General features: G+C 31.9%; 1 protein-coding gene across 1 annotated transcript in view; it reads right to left on the bottom strand.

The window, feature by feature from the left end:
- The window catches only part of HELRODRAFT_169095 (hypothetical protein), a gene marked incomplete at both ends in the record, with an annotated part of 9,050 nt that extends 1,849 nt beyond the window's left edge, over positions 1–7,201 (bottom strand). The window contains 11 exons of the mRNA XM_009014925.1: positions 2,787–3,059; positions 3,575–3,850; positions 3,910–4,158; positions 4,497–4,748; positions 4,983–5,258; positions 5,317–5,565; positions 5,631–5,918; positions 5,988–6,263; positions 6,330–6,581; positions 6,819–7,067; positions 7,135–7,201. Of these exons, the coding sequence (XP_009013173.1) occupies positions 2,787–3,059; positions 3,575–3,850; positions 3,910–4,158; positions 4,497–4,748; positions 4,983–5,258; positions 5,317–5,565; positions 5,631–5,918; positions 5,988–6,263; positions 6,330–6,581; positions 6,819–7,067; positions 7,135–7,201 (2,707 nt within the window). The remainder of the gene's footprint in view (positions 1–2,786; positions 3,060–3,574; positions 3,851–3,909; positions 4,159–4,496; positions 4,749–4,982; positions 5,259–5,316; positions 5,566–5,630; positions 5,919–5,987; positions 6,264–6,329; positions 6,582–6,818; positions 7,068–7,134) is intronic.
- Between the last annotated feature and the right edge of the window lie 9,869 nt (positions 7,202–17,070).

Raw genomic sequence — 17,070 nt, 5'->3', positions numbered from 1 at the left:
TTGTCAGCACACACACACACATATATATATATATATATATGTGTGTATATAAATATATATATATATATATATATATATATATATATATATATATGTATACATTGTAAATATTGTGATGTGGATATCAATGAAGGATAGCTATGGCGAAAGATGCATATTCTAAAATGAAAAACACCCTCGCTAACAGTAAAATCAGAATATCAACAAAATTTAAACTGTTAGGATGTTACATTTTTTCTGTGCTAACTTATGGCTCTGAGTCTTGGACAATTTCTAGAAAAATGGAAAAAAAGATTAACGCTCCTGGGATATGGTTTTTGAAAAGAATTATGAAAATTAGTTAGACCTCACATGCTTCAAATGAGGATGTATTAAAACAGTCCGGTTATGAAAAGAGGAAATTACTACAGATAATCAGACGGGAGCAGTTAAACCTAACAACTACTGTAAAGATTGCAGGGAAAAGAGATCGGGGTCAACAACGAATCACACTCGTGAAGTCCTTGTGTCACTTGTTGAATATCACCACATTTGAACTATTACAAAGTGTTAAACGATCGGGTTTTGTAATGGTCGATGGTCACCAATGTCCTGAAAGGATAAGACACGAGAAAGAAAAAAGAAGAAGCTCGTTCAAGATTGGAGTCACATGTTCAAACCACTGCTTTTTGTGAATCATACTTGCAATTGACAACAATTTCTTTTGTTCCTTTATCGAAATACCGCAGTCTAGCCATACACCCAAAATTAAGGCTGCTGAAACGAATGGTACCTCAACATCACCAAAACTGACAGAGTTTACTTTAAATTTTGATAACTGCTGCCATGTACCCACAGAGAGCATCTGGATTTTGTTTCTATTCATTTTCTAGAAATTGTTCGACATCCAACATTCAATTTCGATCAAGTATTAAACAAGCTTATCGTTTTGAAATGATTCAGATTGAAATGATTTATCAACAATTACCTGTATATCATCAGCGTACGCATGGCCAACGAATCCATCCTAAAAGTTAATTATTTTAGTTATGTCTGATGAGTACAATAAAAACAAAACTGGTCCCAATACTGATTCCTGAGGTACGCTTGTCGTTACCCATTTTACAATCGATAACACATTGTTGAACAAAACTTGATTCGATCCGTTAAATATGATTCAAACTATGTGAGAGCTGCTTCTGATACTATTTTCAAAAGACTGCACATTCAAATGTAGAAGACATATCAAGTAAGGACAGTATCAATATCTTCCAATCACCTAAAGCCGCAAATTGGTTTGATGAAACATGTAGCAGTGCAGCTTCAGTTGAATTGTAACAACTATACGCCGATTGATTACTTGGCGTCAGGTTTTTTATCGCTAGATGCTTCATTAGGCAATATACAACCACACACTCTATAACCTTAACCTTTGAGACAAAAAAAAGATTCAATATTGGCCTATAATTGTTCACAACATTAGTATCTGAATAATCTTTTTACAAAATTGTTTGAATAATTGTCTGTTTGCAGTTTAATGGAAATTTACCAACATGTAAACACAAATTAATGAAACTCGTCAGGAAACATATTAATGAATCCAAATATTTTTTCAAAATATATGTAGAGGTTTTAGTATGACATTTTTCAATTGAATTTAGTAATCAGCAGAAAAGAGGCAAACATGCAATCATTTATTTTAAAAACTTCAATGTCTGTAATTGAAAATTTTCACCGGTAGATTTTATTATCCCTGCAATTTTATCCTCAAAATACTGCAAAATTTTGCCAGCGGTTACTGCATTGTCATCATCCATGAGAAAAAGTGTTTTTTGAGTTTTTACACAATATCTTGTTAGCAATATACCAGAAATTTTTAGGATTCTTGTTACGGTTTACCATGTTGTTCCAATATCGAGTACGCTTCTCAGAAAAAATTGTATTTTTAATCTCTAAAGAAAGCATCCAGTTTTCTCGAAGCCCAGTTTTCTCGTAGGGCATTTCAAGTATATTTTATTTATTTAACTACAAAATTGCTTTGCACGTCAGGACTTTTCATCAAACTAAGGTGCAGCATTTGCCCGTCCGCGATAAATTTTGTTGAACGTTCATTTGAATACCAGCAATAATAGAAACAATAAATTAATCCAATTAACTAAATAAATCACATTTACGACTTCGCTACGCACCCCAACTTCTACTTCAATCTTTACCATTGAACTTTGGAAGACATGTTTCTAGTCAAATTTAGCAGAGACGCAATTTTACAACCTTTCCAAAGATTAAAAATATGGCATAGAAAAATAACAATCAAATAACAAGTTATACAGCGCTATTCTATCATTCCCGCGGTTATAACAATATATATGATGCTATATACTATACAGTATATACAATAGATACCGTCAAAAATAGTCGGCCAGTACGAGTATATAACGTACACCCCCTCCAACTACGACCAAAGCTGCACTATCGTGAATACACAACCAGACGCGTTTGTTTCAGGCTAGATGTGTTTCGACCTTTTCGGGACTTACCAGCAGCTCGAGTAGGGACATCAACTTAGTGCGTTTGTTTGCTTAGTAGGCAATATTGCAAACGAAGTGTTTTTTTAGATAATTCACAAAACACATTTTAGTCGTTAAAGACGTACTGCTACTTTGCCGAATAAAAGAAAAATAAAATAGCGAGTAAAAGGTATGGGTGAAAAAGTCGACCTGTTCATTTATTATAATTTTTGATAAAAAATTTAAATTATGGAAAATTATATTATTTTGCACGAAATATTATTCTCAACTGCGACGTACTTGTTGAAACAGAGGTGGTCGGGTTGGCGCAATATTTAATGTATTCGATGACGTTTGGTCTGCTGTATCTATTTTGAAGGTTTGCTGAGCTTCTCTGGAACCAGCAGATGATTGACGTTCCTGAGGTTTCTATTTGATAGGACACACAAGTAGCATCCAGTGTGCACTGAGCTCTGCAAACAGTTGCATCTGTTGTTTGTTGTTGTACAGCGCCGATCGAAGCTAACCCACTGCCAGTGGTGTTGTACTCGGTTGATGAACACGGCGGTGAAACTGAAAGAATGAAACCAAATTTATTTAATTGTCTGAAAAAAACAATGAAACAATGTTATTCTATTTATTTTTTTTATATGAGCAAACAAATAAAATTTTTTATTAGAATTTTGCGTGTTAATGAGCTAGAAAAAAGGGAGAAAAGCTAAAATATTTTAATTTTAAGTTTTGTTCACTTTGATTATTTTTCTGCTATAATAAAGTTAATCCAACGATTAATTTAAATATTCAGTTCTTTTCAGTTCTTGTCGAAGAATTTTTATTAATCTGCCAACTATGCATTTCATATTTACATCTCTGGTATTTGACTTTTATTTTTTACCTAAATAGTTCCATGTTTTTGATCGGATTTAAACGATATCTGTAAAATAATTATTCTAATATTTACAAAATTTTTAACATTGTAGCTAACCTGACTTAAATTTTTAAAACTCAATGATAAACATTGTGCACTAAATGGACATTGACACACATTAGGCTTTCCTTATGAGTTCGCATTATAATTTTAAGTTTACCTGTAGTAGTAGTCACCGAGCTTGTACTTGTTTGACATATTTTTGTGTATTCTGTGACGCCTGGTCTCGAGTAGATCCTCGACAACTCTGAAGAACTCTTTTGGAACCAACAAATAATAGCGATCGTAGATGTTGTTTCAATCTGGTAGGATAAACAAGTGGCGTCACTGCTACATGCGTTTCTGCAGTCCACAGCGTTTGTTTGCGATTGTTGCAGAGCGTTTATTGAGGCAAAACCAGTTGTGTTCACGACGTAAGTTGGAACGCATGGCACTACTGAAAAAATATCTTTCTTTGAGTACATTATTTAGAATTAGCAAATAACCAATGCCTACCGTTTGAACAGAATTTTGTGTACTCGGTTACATTCGGTCTTGTGTACTTATTATTTAATTCTGCTGCAGTTTTTTGAAACCAGCAAATCAATGAAGATGAACTTGTATCGATCTGGTAGGACAAACATGAGCCATCGAGAGTGCAGGCAGCTTTGCACAAATCAACCGTTGTATAAGTTTGTCTTTGGGCGTTTATTGAAACTGATGCAGGCGATCCAGCCGAGTAATCCACGGTGCAGTTTGACGCAACTTCAAATAGTTAATAAATGCTTGTTAGTGCTGTCCTAATAAATATTGATTTTCTTGGCTACTAAAATAGCGGCCTGCGTAATAACGGTTATTTGGCTTTTTGACAACATAAATAAAAGCGACGGTTGTATTAAACGCCAGTAAAAATAAAGGAAAGAATTGTTGCATTCCTCAATACAATTCTACCTCTACCATTCATCACAGTTTTGCATCAAAGTCGGAGTTTTAAGTTTTATGAAAGTTTTTTATTTTAGATTAATGTAATTTAAATTTTCAATTTTCTGCTTTAAAATAAAAGAGGTAAAAAAGTTTAGTATAGATAAAATGTTTCATCTTACTGGTTGTGGACTTGCATACTTTCGTGTATTCAATAACGTTCGTTCTTGTGTATTTGTTTTGTAGAGAGTCATTATTTTTTTGATACCAGCAAAAAATTGAGGTGCTGGTAGTTTCAATTTGATATGAATAACAATTTGTCAGCAGCAAACATCCAGCTTTGCAGGCTTCCGGGCTTGATGTCGACTGTATTTCGGCGCCAATCGACACCCCAACACCGTTGCTTATTTCGAAGGTTTTTTCACACTGAGTTGCTGGTAAGAAGTTTCAAATTGTGCTAAACATATTCTATTTAATTATAAATTCAAATGTACTTAGATAATACAAAGTTAACAATTTCTATTTTATAAAAAGTTATTGTAATTAGCAAGTTTTAGATGATAACCAAAACTGTTTGCTTTTTTACTTATTTCATCGTTACGGTGATGTTAATCATTACTGCGATATTAAAATATTATGCAGCAGTAACTAAATTTTCAATTAGTTACCAGTCGTAGTTGCTACGGTGGATGTCGACGTCCTGTCTGCTCCACATACAACTCTCCTAACGTACTCAGTGACAGATGGATTGTTATAATTGTCATTGACCTTTGAAGCATCAAGCTGAAACCAACAACTCTTATCTAAGTCATTGAATTGGAATGCATAACAGTTTGGTGTGATTGTGCAGGCAGACTGACATGTTGTGAGGCTCGTTTGCGCTTGTCGAACTGCATTCGCCGAAGCTGCATTTGGTGTCTTTGCCGTGTAGTAATAATCACAATCTGAAATTAAACGTTCTCATATGAATTTTTTTTTAAATTTTCAGACAGAATATTTTACCCGTTATGCACGTGAAATTCTTATAATATTCAGCAACTCTGTCGTTCTGGTATTGAACTAACAAGTTGTTGCTGTTTTTTTGAAAGTAACATAGAAAGTCTCCAGGTTTTGTGCTTATTTGGTAAGAAAGACAGGTTGGATCGGCTGTACACCCATCAGCACAGGATTGACTTGTTATTAAACTAGCCTGTGCTTGAGCCCCATATGAAGCTTGATTGTCCGGGTATTTGGTGTAAAAGAGCGGACATCCTGGTAAATGTTTTATATATTATATTACATATATTAATTGGCTGTCGCCTACAATTAATGCTAACGTGTGATGGTGGTTGTTTGAGCGGTTGTTGTACAAATAGACACTTTCACAAATTCTACAACGTTTGGTCTCGTGTACGTATTAGCGGCTTCTAAATTTTTCTCGTCAAACTGCAACCAGCAAAATGCTTCACCAGGAGCCGTGTTGATCTGATAAGAGGCACATTTCGTATCTTGAAGACAAGCTTGTCTGCAAGATGCATTGGTGTTCAAGGTTGCGTTGGGTGTTGCTAAAAGAGAGGCGTTCGCGTAGGGCTTTTCGGAGAAACCAAGTGGGCAGGAAGTTGTGCCTGGTGGTTTTAAATATTTCGATATTTATTCTTTTACAATTATTGAACTGCCTTCATTTTGAAACTTACTTATAACTGGAGCTTCTGTTGGAAAATAACAATATGTTGTATTTTTAAAATACTCTGTGACTTGGGCTCGAAGATAAAAATTGGAACCAGAAAACTTAGTGATATCATATTGAATCCAACATAAAGGTGAGTTGGAATTCAAGTCAATTTGATACGAGGCGCAGTTGTAATCGTTGAGGCACAATGCTCTACATTCAATTTCTGACAGGCCTTGTTTCGATACTGCCCCAATTGAAACATTCGTTGGAACGGGAGCATTGAAAGTAGGATCACAATCTGTTAATCAAACAAATATTTATTTACCGCATTTGCACTACAAATAAACATCTAATAAATATTCACCTGATTTGAGCAAGCAAGAATAAGTCTTTTTGTACTCAGTGACGCCGGGTTGAGAATATGTATCACTGCTGGTGAACTGTTTCTGTTGGATCCAACATAAGGGGTTTCCAAAGTTGGAGTTAATTTGATAAGAGTAGCAGGTTGGAAGGGAGTTGCAGTTTTCTTTGCACTGATTCTCTGTCGTCAGAGCTGGATATGATTGTGCTCCCAGAGAAGTTATTCCTATTTGCTGAACGTACGTGAATGTGCAAGCTGCATTGGAAATTTTTTTGAAAATTTAGTAATTTATTAACGCTCACTACTAAGGTTAAATAATATTTTATTACATTTCATTTATTATATATTACCACAATGAGACAGTCAGTAAAATCTTTAAAATTTTAAGTCAACAGAATATTTGAAACATGTGAATAATTGAATATGAGCGTGCATTAGACAATCAATAAAAACATTTTAGGACAACTTATTTTCAAAAATGTAAATGCCAACTTGAACAATCGACACTTTTTTTATATTCAACAATGTTGTTTGCTAAATAAAGATTTGATGTATCAAATGCACTGGTGTTCCTTTGTAACCAGCAGTAAGCTGCCCTGTCAGAGTTCGAATCAATTTGGTAGGAAAGGCATGTTGTATCTTTTCTGCAGGTGGCTTCACAAGCAACTTTCGTTGCATCATTTGTGGAGGTGGCTCCTTTCGATATTGTCGTGCTCCCTTGATCAAATGATGATGGGCAATCTGGAGTGGAAAATTGTCAAATTCAATAAAAGACTCATTTTGCTCGTGGTTCTGTTTTATTACATACTTTGACTGTGAACATGAGGTATATGAGAAACCAAGAAAACAAGGAAGTAAGTTTGCAAATGTCTCATGTTGAGAACCTTCAAATAAAACAGTTTTATCTGGTTAACAATTTATCATTTTGTTGTATGTTATGAAATTTTGAGTTGAAAATGAAAATTATTGATATTAGTAACAAAATGGATGTATTTATAAATCTATAATATTTAGAAACATTTTCACAAAACTGCTGAAATAAAGAAAATACGTGCGCTTTAAAAATCGTGTTTAGTCAGCTTAAATTTGTGTTGTATCAGACGGCTACAGATTAAAACCGTGCTGCGTATGCATCGTCCGAAACGATTAGGTTTAAGACAGTTGGATGGATGGTTGTCTTCCTTTCTTACTTTCTTAAACAACATGTCATGTACTTTAAAAAAACTAAAGAGCAACAAAGAAGAAATGAAGTTAGGAGGACACAAGCGACGTAAAATAATTTAAAACGGAACAAAACTTGATGCGAGAAACGATAATCATCTCATTCAAATTCGTCATGCTCTATTTTTGGCCTTACATTGAATGGGGTAGGTAGAGGTGGCCTGCTCAAGTTTTTACGCAATTGATTGATTACTCTTCTATGCCAAACAATTTCAAGTAATTTTTGTCGGAAATATTGGTTTAAACAATCTACAATCTCTAACTGCATAGAATCTCATAGGATTCATCGAATTTTCATAACGTTCAGTTTAATTTTCTTCTTAACGATAATCGTGACAAAGTTTGGTTTTAATGAAGGATGATGATGGCTGCAAATTCAACTTATACCAAGCCTTCACCTTTCCAGTAAATTTTTCGGTGGTGCCATGCACATGTACATAACAAATATGTATAAATTATTAAGAATGTTAAAGTTGTGTACAAAATTCAGTTTTGATCTTTTTAAACAAAAAGCTTTCTTAAGATGGACCAGTGCTTTATTAATCTCTTGAAATTGTTTAGAATTTCTAATTTCACAAATTTATAGCTTTAATATGTATAAATTTTATAACTAATTTTCGTCTTGTTGTTTTTAGGTAGCCTGTAAAAACTGTATATATGATGTTTGTTTGTTTGTGCAGTTTAACGGCGTTTCAGCACAACTGGTTATCTTTACGCCCCTTGTTCCTTTTCTATGAATGCGTTTTGTTGTTTTAAAACTATTGAGAAATTATTTTTAAATTCTATTAAAAATTTGTATTTCCTGAAGGGATGATATTAGATTATTGATTTTATCTCTGGAAAAAATTTTTTCTACTTCTGAAGGGATGACATTATATATGAATTTTGAATTTGTTGCAATGACAAATGACTTTAGCTTGTAATTTAGTATTACTATTTGCTAGGAATGGTAATTAGATGAAAATTAATTAAAAATTTCCTAGTTCTGTGGTTCATTGTTAACTTCTTAAATAATGCAGTTTGTTGAAATATTTAGCATTTTTATAGGAATTAATATATATTCTTCAAAAATATTAAATTTTCTATTTCACGATTTTAATCGATTACATATCCTTCAACAAATTATTTTTGCTCAATAAATATAATGCATTGCATTTTCAGTGCTTATCCTGCTGCTAAACAGCGGAATATCGCGCACACACACATGCACACACACACACAAACACACACATACATACACACCAAACACATACATAGGTACACACACCAAAAACAAACACACACATACACGTGCATATATATATTCTTTTCAATAGTCGTAATTGAAGACAAAATTTTCAATGAGCTGATTAAAATTTCGCGTAGTGTGTGTAAGTGCTAAATGTTATGAAACATTAACACGTTCGCTTTTACATTTGATAATGCACGCTAGCTTTCTATTAATAATTAAACAGCAAGAGATAAAAAATATGTTGGTATATATATATTTATTTATATATATTTATATAACCAGCAGCAATTTTATCGTTATTATTGGTATTATTATTAATTCTAACAAAAAATATTATTATTATTATCTGTAGTTGTTGTAGTATTAACACAAAATTTAATTGCATTTGTGTAATGTGTTTGTCGTAATATTCTTCTTAGAGCCGCTGAAGATAACTCATTAGAAGCACTCCACAAGTCTACAAAGCAACGCAATACAATTCTTGACAGCGATCGTTAAGAAACATTACACTTAGCTGGAAGATCCATCCTCCAAGCACCTGACCCTGACCATGAAAGAGGACAACATTTTTAAAATTCCCTGTAAAATATGGCTATAATGTAAACGGAGATTAGCAAAAGGTGGTTATTTGCTTAAGAATTTCGACAATCATTCCTCTAACGAAAGGGAGAAAAACGAAAAAAAGATCATCAACTTTTGAATTTTGAAATCATCTCCACCGCAAATCCCTTGATCCGCCACTGGTTTCATTCTAAAGGTTTAAGAAGTGGTAGTCAATTTATAAGCAAATTTTGCATAGACCATGTCCTATTTAGATTATTAATGATTTTTTTTATCTCTTTTCAAACTTTTGCCTAAGACGATTCCAACAAATTTTAATTAAATTGATAGAGATTTTGACAACAAGCTTTCTTAACAAAAGTTAGCTTATTTGCTTCGCGGAGTTCAGTGTATGTTAAATAGTGCAGAGTATGTGGATATAAGAATAAGAAATATAGCTCATGCGTTATGAGCAACAAATACTGGCTAACAAAGCAGACTTATGACAAAATTGTTTTCAAAACCAAACTTAAATCTGCCAGCATCAAATTTTGCGATTTTGTAACAATATTTATAATTTAATAGATGAAAAAATGTAATAATAAAAACTTGTTTTGATAGTTTTTGCCGAACTGTTACATTCATTCATGTAAATTATATGTACGAATTTTACGGGAATAAAACATGTAGAACACATGTCTTCAAATATATACATACATAGTAATTACGTATTTTTCAACATTCATTAATAGCTGCTATCGATATATCAACACACAACGAAGTATCTATCATCTATCTACCAACACACACCGATGTATCTATCATCTATCTATCAACACACACCGATATATCTATCTATCTTTCAAAACACACCGATGTATCTATTTATCTATCCATTCACCCATCCATCTATCGACATATGCGCGTAATGATACTGGTATGCGCAAAAAATCACAAATACCCATAAGAGAAAAAGACCAGCAATAGCGAGAACATGCACTGATAACTATGGGGCAATAAAGATTCTTCAAAATGTCAGAAACTCGAAATCAATGAAGTAATTAATAAAAAAATAAATAAATTAAGATCCAGAAGAATAAAATGATAGGAGAAAAAAATCAAATCAATTAATAAAAGATGTAAATATATTAATAAAAAAATTAATTCATTAATTTCAACCAATAAAAATTATTTTAAATAAAAACAGTTAATAAAAATCAGAAAAAATTAAATTACATTAAATGTTTACTGTAAATGGACTAGAAATACCACAAATTTTACGCTTATTCATGTCCATAGATTTATTTTTATTGAATAGCAAAAAAAAGAAAGCGTAGCTATTGGAAACACTTCCTGCAAATTTATTTAGAATACACAGTACATAGATAGGGATCAAACACGAAACCACGCAAACGTTCAAAACAACTCCAAGAATCACTTTAGTCGAACGATGGATGAAAAATGAATATCCTAAACCTAATCTGCTAAGTGCGTGGGCATACGTAATGTGTATGCACCAGGCGGGGTGTAGATGGTACAGCCTTAAATAAGACGCCAAAACAAACAATTAATGACCACATTAGGTATGGATCAATGGAACAAATCATAAATGCCACACCCTTCAAGATACATGAGCAAATAGTTTCTCTCCTGGGAAGAAGCAACAATCAAAGCCACATCAGCCGATTATTGAAAGCTTCACCGACTTTTTCAAAAATACGAGAGATACAGTAGTTGATTTTGTTTGAATGTTTGAATTTGTTCAAGCTAATTCAGGCAGATTGAAAAAATCAAAATTTCATTTTTATAATTGGTTAACTATAAAAACTTCACACGTTTCTGAAAAACATTGTTTAATGGAATAAAATTAAAAATCTAAATGAACAAGTCTACATGAAGTTTTTACGTGTAAACTGAAGTTACATTAAAAAACCAAGTGAAAAAGTGTGCCAAATGAAGAAAACAATTTTGTAAAAATGTTAAAACCTAAGAATTTCAAATTATTTCTTAAAAAGGTTTTGTTGAACTGAATCAAATCATTGATGAAAAAAACCACTTGTTTCATATTACAATCAACACCATTACTCTCTAAACACAAATTTTTATTTTGATTACAAAAAAGATATTAACATTAACAATACATATTGTAATTTCCTTACAAATTATTATTTATAGGTAGAGATTTTGACAAAAATATACTGCATTCATTCAAAAATGAATACAAAGGGAGCTTAAATGAAAACCAGCAGTAATGAAATGAAAATATTCAAAATTTAACTAAAAATGACATAAAAAATTTCAAGCCAACACTGTGAAATCTGACAGACTATAAAATAAGTAATAATAATAGGTTTAGGTTAAAGAGTAAAAATTCGAGATAGTATTTGTCAATTAACGTAAATCTTAATCGATCCATTTAAAACAATTTAACATTAATATTAAAAATACTCCTATATGTGTTTATGTTTTATTCATTTCAATAAATCAAAAAATAATAAAAATGATGATGAAAATAAAATAATTACCTTGCAAATTTTATCCATCATAGGCCAAATGTCCGCTAGCAAAGCAAATGCCTATTCAAATATCTAAACCGCAAATACTTTCAATGAAGAAGACAATGCTTCAGTCTAACCGCCTGTACCAGACAGGAGATTATATTGCAAGAAGGACCGAACAGTTATAATGCTTTCAAATAGATTGTTTGCTTGTTGCCTGCATTTATAAATTTTAAAGATCGTACGCTTTCTTCAAAGTATTCCTTGACTGGCACATTTAAATCGCAGGCTCTATAAAAGTAATAAGTTGTAGCGTGCCGAAGTTAGCGAAGCGTGCAGTCGTACAACGGTGTGCAGAAGCTACTGCGTGTTTCCACTGCTGCCACTGTTCTTCTTATTTTATTATTAGCTGCTCTGCGCTTCGAGCTCACAATGCGTCGCGTTTACCATTATGTTTAAGTTGAATTCAACAATTTTTTGTTACATATATTGAAATATAAACCTATGTAGAAATATAAATATTATAATATAAACATATGATGTATATATATATGTTATATATATATATATATATATATATATATATATATATATTGGTAATAATATATATATATATATTTATTTAAACGTGAAAATATGAATATACTTATGTATTCATTAATAAATATAGGTGCAGATGCTAGTGATATGTGCACTTGTGAAATGTGTTAGTCTGCTGCACAGCAGCAATGCTTCAGTTCTGGTTAACTTACTTACTCTTACTTGTCGTAGAGCTTGCCAGTGACAACAAAAGCTCTTCATTGAGAAATGAAGCGAGCAGTTTGTGTGCAGAGCAGTCAGTTGAGTATGTTTGATTTCTGCTGCTGTCAGACTGAAATGTATACTATATGCTTTGTGTGAAATGAAATTTAGTCAAGTCTTGCATATTTTCGAGTTGTGAATTAAACAGGATATTATGAGCAAATATTAAAAGTTAATTGAGATGGTTAAAATGACGTTAAATCATCCCACAGATCTAAACTTGCTAATTGGAAATATTTCTCATTCGTCTCATTTTTATAAAAATGGAACTTTTATAAATATTTTCATTAAGTTCTAACAAATATATTGAATGACATATTTGAAGAAATTATGTATAAAACTGCTGTGCAAATAATATACCAATCTTTGTTTAAAATTTCAATGAGAATATGTGCAGTACACACTGCCCAATGATGCCTTCCTTATAGGTTCAACGATGTATGTGTATAATGTTGCATGTATGTTGTATGAATGTTGTATTGTATGTTGTATGTCCTTTGGATGTATGTTGTATGTTTGCTGTATGTATGTTGTATGTATTGTGTATGTATGCATGTATGTTGTATATACATGCATACTTATAACTGGAACCTACATGTATGTTGCATGTGTGTTGTATGTATTTTGTACGTGTGTTGTATGCATATGTATGTATGTTGTAGGCATGCATGTACAGTACATGTGTGGTATAGGTATACACATACAATTATTTGCTCTCGTGGTCACGTCTTCGATAAATTTTATGGTTAGCTCTTATTGTTCGGTTTTGAACTAACTCTTTGTTCACTTTGAATATGATTAATGTTATTATTATTTGTTAATATAATTTTCATAATTTTTATTTTTGTTATTATCCTGCCGGCATTTTTCTTAACGAATTGAAACTAAATAAGCCAAATATTTGTGATGGCTTAAACAATTTTCAAATTCCGTAACGCAAGACAAAAATTTCAAAATAATTTTATAAAAATATATTTACCCCATCGGTTTAAAAAATGTTCATATAGTATAACATACAAATAAACATATTTATATTTTTCGAATTCAATCAGGGTAATCAGGCAATCAGGATCATTTTCATCATACATAATGATGCAAAAAGTTCACCAAATGAAGTTTTATAAAATAAACATTTCAAGCTAATTAACATTTAAATAATGCAAAAAATAAGCTGATTTAGTGGGTATATTTCAAACCACACATTAATGAAGTATGTGCTTACCGCGTAAAATGCTATTCTGCTCGTCGCTAAGATATCATTCATTCAGGTTTCATTTATTCATTCATTCATTTGCTCTTTTAATTACCCATCTGTCTACCCATTCATTCATTCATTCGTTCGTTCGTTCGTTCATTCGTTCGTTCGTTCATTCATTCATTCATTCATTCATTTGTTCATTAGTTCGTTCATTCATTCATTCGTCTCTTCTTTCTTTCCTTCATATGTTTGTTTGTGGCTTTTAATTTCAGCTTAGAGTGTGGGCTTGAACATTCTCATTTGATTGCTGTTGCTATTTCAATTGAAGATTTTTTTATGATTTACTTTCAGCAACTTATACATTTAATGGTAGTAATAATAATAATAATAATAATAAATAATTATAATAATAGTAATAATTCAAACTGCAATAACAATAAAAAACATGCTCTTAAGCTTTCGCCAGCCGCACAATCAACGAATCGATGGCAGCAACATGTTATTTTGCATGTCTTCAATAAATTTAAAAATTAATTTGTAGTAGTAGCAGTAGTAGTAGTAGTAGTAGTTTTTGTTGTAGTTGTTGTTTATGTTAAGTAGTTGCAGCAATAATAATTATTGTGGTAGCAGTAATTGTAGTGGTAGAAGCAGCAGCAGCAGCAGCAGTAGTAGTAGTAGTAGTAGTGGTGGTGGTGGTGGTTTTTGTCGTAGTTGTTGTTTATATAGTAGTAGCTGCAGCAATAGTAATTGTAGTAGTAGTAGTAGTAGTAGTAGTAGTAGTTGTTGTTGTTGTTTTAGTAGTAGTAGTAGTGATGTTTATCAGAATTTCAAACATGACAAGTCTTCATTATAAAACAACAAAGGACATAGTTAAATCAAAATGAATAATAACATTTCTAATATTATCAATCCATTCAAACAATGTTTAAAAGTTAGAGAGAAAGGTAGATATATAATTGACCGAAACATTAATGAGTGAGGAAACATTTAAGAAATAATAAATGTTTAAGGCAGATAAAAAATGTTCTTGTGAAAATTATTTGAAATAAACCGCAAAGACGTAACTGACGATTTATAGCAAACAACCAACCGCACAAAATCCCATGGTTACATTTCGTAATTGAGTGAGTGTTGGGCTTGTTTGGTTTTTGTGCTGTTTGATGTTCAGTTTGGTTTGGCTCTTTTTTTTGTTTTTGTGCGTTAATAGGTTATTTGTTATTAAACAAATGATTAAATGAATAAAAAGTTAATTAAATAAGTAAATAATTAAAATACAAACTAAATGCTAAACACACACACATACACACACACATAAATATATATATGTATGTATATATATATATATATATATATATATATATATATATATATATATATATATATATATATATAAGTAATGTTAAAACTTTAAATTATTAGGAATTCATTGACCCTTTGTGTTTGCTTATGTGTTTGTTTAAGTGAAGTGAGTGTGTATGTTTGTGTGTGCCAAGCAATAAGCTACGCTAAAGAGAATTTAATTAATGAAGTTGAAATTATTTAAAGCCCATCGACTCCTTTATTTTCCATTTAAAAGCTGCACATTAATATTATATGAACAAATAAAATGATCAACCACTATTTCTTAATTGTTGAGATGTTGAACTACATTGAGCTATTTCTTAAAACGTTTTTATCAATTGTAAAGTTGGTTACAGGAATGTGTTTTATAACGCAAAGATTCCTAATTTGTAAAGTTGGTTACAGGAATGTGTTTTGTAATGCAAAGAATCATCAATTGTAAAGATGATTACAGGAAGGTGTTTCATGATGCAAAGATTCATCAATTGTTAAGTTGGTTACAAGGTGTTTTTATAAAGCAAAAATTCATCAATTGTAAAATTGGTTACAGTTACAGGAAGATGTTTTTATAAAGCAAAGACTCATAAAAGACAACTGGGGTTTACTAATTGTAAGCACTAAAATGCTTTCATTTGATAAATATTATAACATTGTATATTTGTTTCTATCTTTATCATCATTTTTCTTTTAATGTCAAATTCATTTGTAGTGCAAGTCTTGTGCGTATAATAAGGAAATTTCCGACCCGAGCAATGGTTTTTAACGATGCACAGAATCACCGCTAGCCAGCACTTCGAGAGGTATGAGAGGAAGTGTGTGTGTATGTGTGTTTGTTTGTGTGTGTTTGTTTGTGTGTGTGTGTTGTGTGTGTGGGTGTGTGGTGTGTGCGTGTGTTCTCTTTCTATCTCTTTCCATCAAAGAAACAAACTTTTTAGCTACAAAATTTAACAAACCCCCTTGAGGGATCTGTAAGTATTTGTTTATTTTTTCGGAAAAATTTCAAGGTGTAGACTGGAACTATCATTGTTTGGGAGTTGCGCACTCAGCTTTACTTCAAATTCCAGTTTTTTGTTTACTTCTTTTTTTTAATCTTTTTTCCTCCTTCGTAACATTTGCAACATTTAGAATCGTAACGTCAACTTGATAGATAGTGTGTTTTTCTTGATTGTTGTAAAACAACTGGTAAATGTCGCACGATCTGTAGGCATTGGAACATTCTACAACAAAGTTGGGACATGCAGGCAATTCACATTTCCCACTTCTACACCAATGCAGGTTATTCAATGTACATGCCTTGCCACGCTATTGTGCCCGAGGGTGCATTTGGATGAGGCAAAAAAACCATGTTAAAAATTTGGCACCCTTAACTCCACTAAGGAATGGCTAAAACAGTTTATTTCAACAATACGTCAATGACTCCTAAGAAACGGAATACTTTCGTAACTGGTAGAACTATCAGCTAAACTTTTTATTGAACTTATTGTAAGTAGATGTCATTGTTGGTTTGAAACATCGGAAGAACTGGTCATCACGGGCAGGTCATCCGCCCGGTTATGTAATAAATTTTAGATTAAATGATCAACAGTAGTGTTAAATATTTATGGGTACCTATCAAAAGCAAATAATCATCGTATAAACATTTTTGTATGGTATGCCTTGATTTCTAAATGATTGTAAAGTTTTAGTAGCAGATTTGGTTTGCTGACTAGAATTTGTAGTATTATTAGTATTAGTAATAGTATTAATAGTAGTGGTAGTAGAAGTAGTAGTGGAAGTAGTAGTGGTAGTAATAGTAGTGTAGTAGTAGTTGTTGTTGTTGTTGTAGTAGTTGGCGTTGGTGTTGGTGTTGTAGTTGTAGTAGTCGTAATTGTAAAAGTAACCCTAGTAAACGTAATATTAACAGTAGTGAATGTA

Source organism: Helobdella robusta (assembly GCF_000326865.2).
Source record: "Helobdella robusta unplaced genomic scaffold HELROscaffold_14, whole genome shotgun sequence".
Classification (NCBI taxonomy): Eukaryota; Metazoa; Annelida; class Clitellata; order Rhynchobdellida; family Glossiphoniidae; genus Helobdella; species Helobdella robusta.
Note: the sequence above shows the minus strand (reverse complement) of the source record. Positions and strands in the feature narration are given on the sequence as shown.